This window comes from Aptenodytes forsteri, unplaced genomic scaffold, assembly GCF_000699145.1.
Source record: "Aptenodytes forsteri isolate BGI_AS27 unplaced genomic scaffold, ASM69914v1 Scaffold2, whole genome shotgun sequence".
Lineage (NCBI taxonomy): Eukaryota > Metazoa > Chordata > Aves > Sphenisciformes > Spheniscidae > Aptenodytes > Aptenodytes forsteri.
The window spans coordinates 7,701,660-7,713,708 of NW_008795695.1; the positions used below are offsets into that span (position 1 = coordinate 7,701,660).

At 42.8% G+C, this 12,049-nt stretch overlaps 1 protein-coding gene across 1 annotated transcript in view; it reads left to right on the top strand.

The window, feature by feature from the left end:
* Positions 1-1,321: 1,321 nt before the first annotated feature.
* Positions 1,322-12,049, top strand: part of IFNGR2 (interferon gamma receptor 2 (interferon gamma transducer 1)) — a 12,045-nt gene continuing 1,317 nt past the window's right edge. Inside the window, exons 1-6 of the mRNA XM_009282952.1 lie at positions 1,322-1,398; positions 4,051-4,177; positions 4,649-4,824; positions 6,769-6,917; positions 8,337-8,490; positions 9,613-9,767. Of these exons, the coding sequence (XP_009281227.1) occupies positions 4,086-4,177; positions 4,649-4,824; positions 6,769-6,917; positions 8,337-8,490; positions 9,613-9,767 (726 nt within the window). The 5' untranslated portion in view covers positions 1,322-1,398; positions 4,051-4,085. The remainder of the gene's footprint in view (positions 1,399-4,050; positions 4,178-4,648; positions 4,825-6,768; positions 6,918-8,336; positions 8,491-9,612; positions 9,768-12,049) is intronic.

Here is a 12,049-nt window from a genome sequence, read left to right on the forward strand (position 1 = left end):
CCTCATCCCGCCTGTGCCTGGCCCTCTGAAGGAGGACAAGTCCTGGTCTCTCCTGCCGACCGCGGGGTCGCTGCTCCTAGGAAATCTGCCGTCGTCTGGGCTGCCACCGGCTCGCGTCCCGGCCCGAGGCTGGCTCTGCGGCCAGCTGCCGGGCGCTGGGCAGCGCGGCCCCAAACGGGCTGCGTCTGTGAGAGAGCTGCTAAAACCTGCACAGGTTCGGCCTTGAGGGGGACTGATACAGTATAAGTCGTTGATGTGCCTGTAGTTTGTGATGGGGCAGCCGTTCGTCAACTGTACTTGAGCCTCCTCCATTTAATTTTGTGAATTGATGGTTTAGGTAGGATTGGATTTAGACTTCGATGTAAATGCTTTGCCGTAATGGGGCAGGTTTGCTCTTCAGGTTGGGTCTGAGCTGTAGCTCGTGAGTATAATCCTAGCTTCAGTATGTATCCCAGCAAGTGTGGAAGAGCTGCTGTGACACGTCTTGAATGAGGTATGCGTACAGCGTGGTCCTTATCCAGGCACGCGGGTACCTCCATGAGTTCAGCATGTCCGCTGTCACGTTTCCTTGTGTTTGTCAAGGCCTGGCTGGCCAGCCTGTGGCTGGTGAGCCCCGTGGGGCTCGCCGGCTGTTTGGGGGCAGCTGCTGTTCCGGGCCTGCAGTCTGTGGCCAGACTCGGGAGTCCAAATGCCCATGGGTGGGTTGAGATGAGCTGGGGGACCTGCTGCAGTCCAGTCCCATCCCATCGGCAGCAGCGGGATTTCCCGGGGAGCTGATTCTGGTGCTTGGCTTGTGTGTAGGGCCTCCTCCACCTCTGCGTTCTCTCTCATAGGCAGGGTGGGCTGTGTTTCTTCTCTTGCAAATAGAGATGCTACACGTTAAAATCTGAGCCAAAGAATAGCCAAAGAAAAGGAAGATATTCATTTGGTGATGACCAAATGGGTGTCATCACCCACCCCCACCTGGCCACACACTGTTGCTATTCACTTTTTGCAGGCTTTGGTGCTTGTCTGACAATATGAGAAGCCAGTTCGGTACACTAGAACAGCAAAAGTCCATCCAACCTTCCCCCCAGACTTCTTTTTTGCCATTTAGCAAAATGATGTGTTCTAAGGCTGATGCAGGGGTAGGGATCAGAAATCATTCAGGAGCAGGAATGGAAGCTGTGAAACCAATGGCTAGGCCAAGCTGAGCTGCTTTCTCGCTCGCTGTAACTTGTGGCTTCACACTCTGACCTGTGAAAGCTTTGACTTGTGGCTTGAAGAGTCAGGAAGTCTCTGCATCAGGAAAAAGCAATCTGAGCGTTGTTTGGCAGATGCTTTAAAAGAACCGGTTCAGCGAGACCACCTTCCAGACAGAGAGAAAGGACAGGGCATTTCTGCCTTTCCCTGGCTAAGGTAGTTTGTTTTTTTCGAAGATACTTGCATACGTAGGTGCTTTTTTCTGAAGTGTGCATTTTGTTACTTTGGGTCATACAAACTAATGATCGTTACGGAGTTCAGTGTGTGATTTCAGAAATTTAAGTAACTTCCCTTGTCAAGTTGACATACCTAACCGAAATACGAATGCGTTCCTTCGGTGTGCTACAGAAACAGCTCCTCAGTGCAGTAGTAAGTGCCTTGTGGCACACAGCACCTTGATGTTCAACTACAGAGCCATAGATTTGATAATTTTTTTGGTGTTTTTGAAGCTGGCAGGGGAAATTATTTGTTTCTGAATGCTAATACAAGGCAAAATAATCAGTGTGCAGTCTTGATTGAGGAGAAGATGAACCAGCTGCCCTCGTCCTTCATTGCTTTTCTCTTTTCTTTTTTCTTTTTTTTTTATAAGAGGGAGAGGAGAGAAGGAAAAAAAAATGCTAGTGCTTGTGTTTTGTTCTGACAGCTTTCTTGAATTTTGTAAAATTAGTTTGTATCGGATGTCTGACTGCACAGATTACTGATGGTGTGAGATACCTTGCCACATGCCAGACCAGCAGTGAGAGTTCAAGAAAGAATGTGCGTGACTGGAAAGTGAAAACTTTTCTTGAATGAAGAAAAGGTTACTTAGTGGCCTTTAAAATATACGAGAGATTAATAGTTTAGGTATTGTTTGTAACTGTAAGGAATCTCAAACGGGTTTGCAATGCTGAATGATCCATCTGTAGCCTAAAGGCTATGTGTGTTTATTTAAGAGCACTACTCAAAAATTGAGGCTAAGAAACTAGTAACATACCTAATTAAAACTTTGAGAGCTTAGCTAGTTATTTTATATTTTGGACTTAGGGTTTAATGCAACTTTAACGTCATCTCTTTCCTGTACACGGAGGATGTTAAGAGCATGGCATGATGTCTTGTCTGAAAGATAGCGCTGTCAGCATCAGTGTGCTGTCTGGTGCTGTGTACCAAAATCAGGTGTAGAAATCTAAAAGAAAAAACTGTTTACCCAAAGAAGGCTGGGGCCAGAATTTAGCTTAAGTGCTTGATCTTCTGATCTTATTTATATAAAAATAAACAAACTGTATCTTAGCAGACTATTGTCTTAAGAACAAAAAATGAAATCTTATCACATGGAATATCATCTCATGTCATGCCACGGTTGTCTTTGAGCTTAGGATCTGTTGATCCAGTACCTTTAATGGTGTAAGGGGATCACTCACGGAAAAATACAAGTCAAGCGTAGAAGGAAAACCTTTCTCTCTCTTAGGACAGGCAGGCAGCGAAGCCGTTGCTCAGCAAGGCTGTGCAGGCTCTGTCCTTGGAGGTTCTGGGACCTGCCTGGAGAAAGCCCTGAGCTGCCTGGTCTGATGCCAGAGCTGGCCCTGCTTGGGGCAGGGGCTTGGACTGGAGACCTCCCGAGGGCCCTTCCCACCTGAGTGACTGCAGTGCTGTGGCTAAAAGTGTGAGGCTTTTCTGGTTTTAAAGGCATTTGATAACTGCGTTTTCCTGTCTTCCTCGCCTCAGCCTACTTGCGGTAATCTTAGTCTCTTTCTTTTGGCTGTCCCAATTCCTTGCTATTGGTCTCCTTGTCTTTCAGTGGTTTTTGGTTCTCCAGCCTGCTGTTTTGCCCTGTTTGCCAGCTAACTTCTCCCTCCAGCTGCTCCCCTGCTTAACTTCACATCTGGCTTTCTTTACTTCACCAGCCCCCATTTCCCCAGCCCTTAGTTCTCTGCGTTTTGCTCAGCTGCCCCCTCCCTCCAGTTGGCTTTTCTACCCCTCTGCCCCCAGCTCGGTGCCTGGCCTTTGGCTGTGCTCCGGTCCCAATAGATGTCTTCCTCCTCCGCTCTGCTTGGGCCAGCAGGGAAGTGGCTCTTCTCCTGTACTAGAGACACAACTCTTTGCTCTCCACTTCTGTGTTGCTTGCCACCCGACAAGCTGCTCGAGAGTGCTTGCAGTCTTCATTCACCCCAGGAGTTTACAGCGTGACCGAATTTGGGTGGACATTCCTACTGGCAGAAGGCATGCCTCTTACAGAGGTTTCTGTCCTTTTCTACATTGTGAAATTGTTTTCAAAATTGGCAAAACCTCAGGCTTGAAGTGGAACGGTGCACTATGTGTTTGTGAATGTTTAAGTATGAGAAGGCTTTTTTTTTTTTCTTCTTCACCTGTTTCCTGGAAAGCTTCAGTGAAGTGACCTCGGTGTTTTCAAACAAGTTAGCAGGAGGCAGATGGTCAGGAAAAATGTGTTCTGAGTTGTTAACACAGTAAGATGTGAGATGCAGACAATTGGAATGGATGAGCTTTTGTCATGACAAGTGGCTGTGGACCTTAATTTACAGCTTCATGGGGGAGCTGGGTGAGGTTTATTGTTTTGTGCTGGACTCGATACTTTCAGTGCTATGTTCTGTACGGAATAAATAAAAGCAGTAAGTTGCAATTCAGTGCTTTGTGGATAGCAGGGACTTAAACGTATTGGTACTAGTGCACCTAGAAATGGAATGAGGAGGAGGGGTGGTTTTGCCTGTAAAGCAGTGAAAATGTAATATATGGTGATGGAATCTGGAGACCAAAAGTTAGTTACTGTGTACTTGAATGTTTCAATAGTTATTTTTATTCCTTTTCTTACTTTAGAATCTTCTCCCCACTTACCGGCACCAAAGGATGTGATGATTTATTCCTATAACTTTCGTAGTTTGCTGAGGTGGTCTCCTGTGAAAGTGGATAGAGGCTCGGTGTTATATACAGTCCATTTTAAAACGTAAGTAAATAGTTCTAAAAACAAAAAACAATTTTGTTCTAATCCAGTAACACAATTATTTCAAAAAAACCCCCAAAACCAAACTAAAAATTAATAAGCACAGAAATGAAAGTTGTCTATTACAGATGCTTTTATGTATATCCAAAAGCAGCTTTTGAAGACTGACAATCTCTTCGCCTGTGATATGTCCACTAAACTGAGAAAAGATTGAAGACCTGAAGAGCACCCAGAAATGTTGCATAGTTTCCTGTATAATTTTAGCCTTACCAAGTTCTCTCTTGCTAATTTTAATTTTTCCCAGATACTGAGAAGATGCAGGCGCTGAAAGGGCTGCGGAATTAAACCTGCATGAAAGTGGTAGTTTTGTAACACATTCTTTTGTTACAAAAATTGTCTAGGCAGGAGGGATTGTATTTTAGGTAGTTGCACTGTTCTGCTGATGCTTTATTTGTCCTTTGTTTTGCATTGCAGAGGGGCCTTTAACCAGTGGGATGAGATGAACTGCACCCGTATCACCCAGACTGAATGCGGTTTCCCCTGGTCACTTAAGGAGCGGCGCTGGACTGTTGTTTTGCGCGTGAGGGCTGAGCTAGGGCAAGTGACTTCTGACTGGGTAGAAACAGATCCATTTGTGGCAGAGAGAAACAGTAAGTGCTACTTATGATTTCAGCGTCTCTCTCCCAAAGGAGATTTCTTTGAAAAAAATGTGTGTTGTCTGTTCTAGACTTTTTTGACTCTATTATGTACAAAAGCCAAGTGAGAGAATTGCAGGTGTTCGGTTAACAAAGACTACAAGGCCTCGGTGTGTCACTAGGAATTTGATACTACTTAGTTCCTCTGTAGTGGGATTTGCCGTGCACCCTTTCAACAGGTATCAAAAGAGAAGCAGATGAGTTTCCTTGGGTGGTTGAGCCTTATAAGAGCTACAACGCATATTTTGTTAGAGAGTTTTCCATTTAATTATTTCCCCACTTAGCACGGCCGCATACACATATACTCCCTTGATTTGTGGTAGTCTCCGTACAAACTACCTGTTTCTATTGAACTGATCCCTTTTCTAATGAATATAAACTGTCCTGACTACAGTGTAGAAGGGTCAAGGGCAGACTTTAAATCCTGTTAAATGTGTGAACAAGCGTATTGTTGTTCTTTATAAGATGTGCTCTTTGCCTTGCTGTGATTGGTTTCAGGATTAGAAGAAAGTAAACGCTGAGTTTAAAAATACCTCTGAAATGATAACGAAGCAGAGGAAAGGATTTATTAACTCTTTAGTTCAAGTTCTCCCATTCCTTGTGAGGAGCAGTGGTGGTCCCTGCTGCAAAGAGTATGATACTTTCCCTGGTGACTTCCGTTCTAAATCTTGGATTTTCTCTAGTAGTAAAGAGTGTGGGGGTGAAGAATTGCCTGAATCCTGCATTGAAGTTTACAACTGACGTATCCATAGCTTGTGATGCAGGATTGTTTAGGAGTGGGATCCTGTGGGGGTTAGGAAAGCACTGAGCTAATGGGTATACATGACAAAGCAGAGGCTCGGTGTGGGAGAGATGTTTGTGTGTCTGTTCCTTGGGGGAGCAAGAGGAACATTATGTGATCATTCTTGTGTGACTGCCCTGGAGATCAGTTCCTAGACACCAAGACCATGGGCTACTCAGTCAGGCTATTCTCTTCCTTTAATGTTTGGATCAGTTCCACTGGAGAGGAGAGCTTCAGGAATTTGTGAGGACCCACAACAAGGCGTTTGCAGTTGTACAGCAACAGGAAGTAGAAAGAAACTGAAATTTCTCTACCAATATAAAGATCATGGGAGCAAATTTTCTCTAAGTAACAGTGGACAGAGCAGGTTCTGCTGGGTTTTTCGAGGTACAATAAGCAATGGTTGCGTGCAAGGATTAATAGTTACCCCTCTTTAGTATGCAAGCAGCTGTTAACTAATATTTGCATGAGTAGTTTTTTTGAGATCCTGGTGTGCTTTACAAATGCTGATGAGCTTAATTGGTGAAAGAAGTCAAGATACAACAGATAAATGACTAATGAACATATATGGCCTGTGATCACGCAAGTCTCTTGTGTTAGGACTGACAGTACTTTATGTAATATTTTTCATGATTTAGACCTCAGAGTACTTCACAAAAGGAAGGCATCCTCTTTACCGTATAGGACAGATGGAGACATCAAAGCAAGGAGGAGGAAACTAGTTATTCCTCTTCCAATCTATTGACCCGAACAGTGTGTTTTTTTGAGAACGTGGAATATGTGGCAGGTTATTTGGGGAAAATTGTATCACCATTAACTACCGATAAATTCAGATATATTCTAGTGACTATTTACTGAATTTCCAGGGAAAGTTAACAGGAAACTTTTTTTTTTATTATCTAGTTTCACTTATGCTTTCAAGTCTTTTTCCTTAGATTTGTAATAAAGTAGATATCTTAAATGCATTAAGTAGATGAGAGAATGTTGTATTCCCTTTCTTGAGAAAAAGCTGACAATATTTAGCATGTTTGCTGAGGGTATCTGAGTAAAGCTGGAGACAGTGTGATGAGCTGTTCTGCATCCCAGGGGTTCACTGCTCTTTCTGTGTTTATTTTCAGCTACTATAGGGCCCCCTAAAGTGAACAGTGTGACTGTAAGCTCTGACTCGCTTCTCATTAGTGTCACACCCCCTTTTGGATCTGAAGCAGGTGATTTTCTTCAGTATCATGTGTCCTACTGGGAGAATGCAACATGTACTACTAAAAAAGTAAGAATTCTCTCTAATTTATTTTGTTCATAATGCCTTTGTGACTAAGAGATATGAGTCAGTGTCTCTTGGCAAAACAGCAGAAATGGAGGAAGAAAACGAATGTCATTTTTCTCTAGAAGCGAAGGTCATCATTTGGTGTCTTGGAAAAAAGTTAATTTGGTCTTGGCACAAGTATTGCATATATTACGAAACTTTCAAAAACATCTTTTTTTCCTCCATATGAAATGAAGGTTAAATCACATTGCAGACCAAGGGAGAGAATCCACAAAGTGTCAAAGGTGGCTTTAAAATGGCATTTAGATTCCAAAGTTTGCTTAGGCAATTTGGAAAACGCTGAAATATCCTTCTTCCTTTCCTGTGCTGGGCTCGTTTGTGCTTGCAGCTTCAGTAACAGGCTGCTTTGGCCTGATGTTGCCTGTTCCTAGGGCAGAGAAAGGCAGAGTTATTAGAAACATGCTGGAGACAGCTGGGGTGAGCTGTCCCTGTTCATATTGAGACTTAGAGGTGTTGGTCTCATTGTGCTCTTATGTTGCTGTCTGGGCCCTGGTAATTGTGTTCTTGACAGGCCAGCATTGCAGGGGAGGGATTAAGTTACACTTGGAAAAAAAAAATTAAAAAGAGGGAGAAGATTCAAAAGAATATAATTCTGAAGTCAAATGTTTAAAAAACAGAAGCAGAAAAAAATGATTTATTTTAAAACCCTTTTGTTTCAAGGACCTTGCTAAATCTGAAACGCCTCCGCTTCCTTCCTCTCTTGCACCAATGTGTATTTTTCTCACACACATAAAATACCTTCATGTTTGAGATTCAGACAAGAAGTCGCTCTTGTATGCTTCTGTAGGCTTCACCGAGGCTGTTATCCTAGCCCCTTACAAGTTAAAAATTCCCAAAAGACTGTGGTGGCCATGTGGAGACTGTGGAGGTTTTGCACTGCCCGTCAGCTGTTTTCCCCTTCAGCAGAAGGAGCTGAGACGGGGGAAGCTCTTCACTGAACTACAGTTCCGTCAGCCTCCTCTGATGGTGGAGGCACTTCTCATGGCTTGTTTTGCCCTCCCCCTTCATATACTGCGCTCGGTACCTGAGCTGTGACAGAAGCTGTGTCGAAGCGTCCAGCAGCATATTGTGGATAAAATGAGACCTTGCATCAGTTTTCATGCCTCTGCTGTTCGTGCCCTTATAGATGGTTTTAAATGGTCAGGCTTAATTTCATTTAAAAATAATGACATTTCAAATGCATTCAAGTAGGAAAGTTGAAATATGTTTCACTGCTTCTCTTGTTTGGGAAAGCTGAATTATGAAAAATAAAATCTCTGCTTTTTGAATGAGAAACTTAAATATGGGGAGGGGATTTGTGTTGAAGACGGGTCTGGTTTTTACAGTAACGCCTATATGTATTTTTTTTTGTCTTTTAAACAGGAGACAAAGATGAGCAATACACTATTCAAAATCAGAAATCTAAAGGAATTGACACTTTATTGTTTTAGAATTCACATAGAATTGATGACACATTCAGATCTCCACTTACACGGACTGCAAAGTGTCCCAGAGTGTTACAGAACTACAATCAGTGGTATAAATCTGATTTTGTTATTTTTTGTATATAATGGGATGAGTGTAGAACATGAGTCTTAGATCGTGTAACCGGTCACTTACGTACCCGTATCTGTCAGTAGTGCTAAGAGAGCACCACTGGTAGTAGTTCACAATTGTCGTTAATGGCAAAGCAATAAGGAGAATTTCAGTCAGTAGTTGAGGGTCTGTGTTGTACTCTTCCCCTCGTCCTTTTCCTTCATAAATACTGCTACGGGTATTACTTTCTAGAAATATGCAAAGAAAGAAAATACAAATACTTGGTCTTTAGAGGGAGTCGTTGATGAAGGAGATGGTGTTACTCTTGCAAATCCTCTCCCTCAGCCACTTCCTCCTGCAGAACAGGAATGTCCCTCTCCTCTTTGACCTGCTCCCTTCTCTGACATTGTGAGCTCCGTGTTTTTTGTACGCGATAAGAGAGAGGGTAAGGGGAGGAGAGGGCACGTGCAAGATAACGGAGTTTGTCCCTCTCTTGAATCTCTCCGTGTGACCACCAACACACAGGCACAACTGATCTTTAGCATGCTTTGAACACGCTGGAAGATGTGTAGATGAAACCTGCTTACGCAGTTCCTGAAGCCCCACAGGGGCTGACCTCCCAGGCAGTATTGACCAAGTACTTGATCGCAAGCCCCTGAGCTGTGATGTCGGAGTCTGTGATGCTCCCTTGGCGCCCTTTGCTGAAGGGAGGTGCATGTTCTGAAAGAGAAGCCCCTGGCATTAATGGCCCTTGCCGACAACTTGAGGGTGGAAGGACAGACTGCATTCCCCGCCTGCCCTCTGCCCGCCAGCAGTGATTCCTTCAGCTCTGCGTTTGCCCTGCTAGCGTGTCAAGTAGAAGCTTGTCTTAGGCTGCGTGATTAAGGGGAAGAAGCTCGTGGAAGCTGGTGACTTCCTTGTGGAGTCACAAAACAAGCTACTTCTGAACACCTGTGTTCAGAGTGCATCTGTAGTAGAGTTGTGATCTTAGCCTTGGAAATTATACTTTGATTACCAAGTATAGTAAATTTCAGCTTGCTGTATATTGTTTTACACTTGATGATGTCTAAACACGAACCTACCATATGTATATGGTGGTTTGTTTTTTTTTTTTCTTTTCCAGAGGCAACCAGAGCTGGATATATTGTACTAATATTTGTGTTGGTGTTACTTTTTGTAAATCTGGGAGCAGTTGGTTTGTTTCTTCTGTGGAGACACCACAAAACAATTAAATATTGGTCTCGGCCACCTTTAGAAATCCCATCGCACTTTGAAGAGGTATGTGTAGACACTTTATTTTTCTCCCCCCCCTCTCCCCCTCCCCCTGTAAAAGACAGTGATGATCTTGGAGCGAATGTGAACAAAGCTAGTTGTTGCATAACAGAAACAGATACAAATGATTGTTGACTTAGTGTAAGCTGTTACTTTTCTCATATCTGCTTTCCTACTTTATTCCTCTTTTACTCAACTGAATTATTTTTTTTCTCTGCACTAAGATACAAATGCTGCTGTGATCCTGTTATGACTACCCCTTGTCCACCCCTTTCTTTGCTTAGCAAAGTCATCAGGCCCAAAACAGTTGCTTACTTGAAGCAAAAAGCTTTTGTGCGCTGCAGAACGTGTACTTGGGACCTAGGTCTCGGATTAGAAATCAAATATGGAGAAGCGAACACTGATTGTTTTAAGAGCAAAGACTGACTTGGAGACTAAGGACTACCTAGGGGAATGTTCTTGGGCTTTTTCTTTTTTTCCTGTAGTTTTAGCAATACTCGGATGAAAAGGTCATCCTGGGACTTTTTTCCTCCTTGTAGCTCACGCATTTCTGTACTAAACAATACCGTTTCAGTCCTGTTCATCTTCCTCCTTTTAGTATCCAAACAGGAAGTAGTCTCTTAAGCAAAGTTCTTGATTTAAAAGTTCTTGTTCAGCATACATTCCATAATTTTAAAAGCTTGTATTTGTTTGCAGTTCTTTGAGGTGTATTTCTTTGTATATATCTGCGTGTCAGAGTAGTCCACGGTACTATGGTAGTTCTGTGATTGTGGAGCTGTTTTTCCAGATTTTTATAGACATATGGGTGAATGAACCCAGACTTCCTGCCGAGTCCTGAGTACATCATTTTCTCCTTTCATGCTACCTCAGCTACCATTTCATGGGGGCTCAGTGGTGACAGCTGTATCACATATCAAGTGAAGTATATCTCACGTAGGGGAAAAAAGTCCTGGTACTGTGTGCTAAAATAGTGCTGCATTTCATGCAAAGGACTTGCAAGAACAGAGTCTATCATCATGTGTTCTGGAGTAATTGTATTGAACTGGAAAACATGCAGCAAACGTAGATACTCTTGAACAATGTTGAGCCTGGTTTTGGGCAAAACACTGATAAGAAATGAAGGAAAACCAGTAAATACGCAGAATTTTTAAAACGTGTATTTCTAAAAGGGATCAACCAGCCTGAGGCTTCTCCTCTTAAAACATTTTCCATAAGTACAGAATACCAATTATTTTAAGGCAGTTTCGCATGTACTCCTTTAGATTTTCAGAAAAATCACGTGCTTCCTTCTTTTACAGAAGGATCTCGGCTTTCAGCGTCGGAGTTACAGGGAGCAGTTCTACCGCAGAGACGCCTTCACATAGCAAAGCCAAACTGACATTCATTTATGTCTTGAATTTGCTAAAGTGGACGTATTTGAGGTTCCCATATGAAACATTTGTTTTTAATACACCTGAAAAAATAATCCTGTTGCTCATTAGCCTTGCTATGATTACAGAGGAAGTGGTGCCTTAATTGAAACTGAGGTTAATTTTGTCCCACAAAAGAGATGTGACTTGAGCCGCGGTCCCGTCTCAGCCAGATTGTGACACCTCCTACAGTACAGAACAAGCTTTTGAGTAAAACTACAAGCTACGTCAGTCTTTTAACAATGTGAAGGTGGCCCTGTTCCAGACACTTACTTTTTTTTTTTTTTAAAATCAGGGAAAAAGTGTTCAATGGCATTCTTTTTTTTTTTTTGGTTCAGTACATGAAGTGGTAGATGGCTCCAATTCCCCTTGAAACACAAGATCAGCTTAGTGATAAGGAGAGTATGTGGGGGTGGCAGGAGGAACAGAAAGCATTTTCTCTGCCCCACAGTTTTTTTTCTAATGCTCTTTTCTTTGATTATGCATTCATTGTAAAGCTGGGAGGAAAGGGGAGCAGAGGGGAAGTCAAAGCAAAAAGTAACTACAAAAGAAGAATGCCACTAGAGTTTTCTGGTAACAATAAAAGATGCAGATCTGACTTGCCTGACACTGAACAAACCAGAATCTTGGATCTCATTTGCTCCATCAGTGCTTTAGACAAGCTGTCAGTTGCTAGATTCCTGCAGGTGGAGGATATGTCCCCAGCGGTGTAATAAGGAAGTGTTTTCTTCTGTGGCTTGTTCTTAACTAGCAGGAATTTCCTTAAACTGACATGAAAATAGTATTAGCCAAAATTTATTAAAAACAAAAAAAATAGGAAGTGCAGGCTGCTTTAACTCACTTAAATGGATGTTTGCGTGATTTGATTCCCCCTCCCCC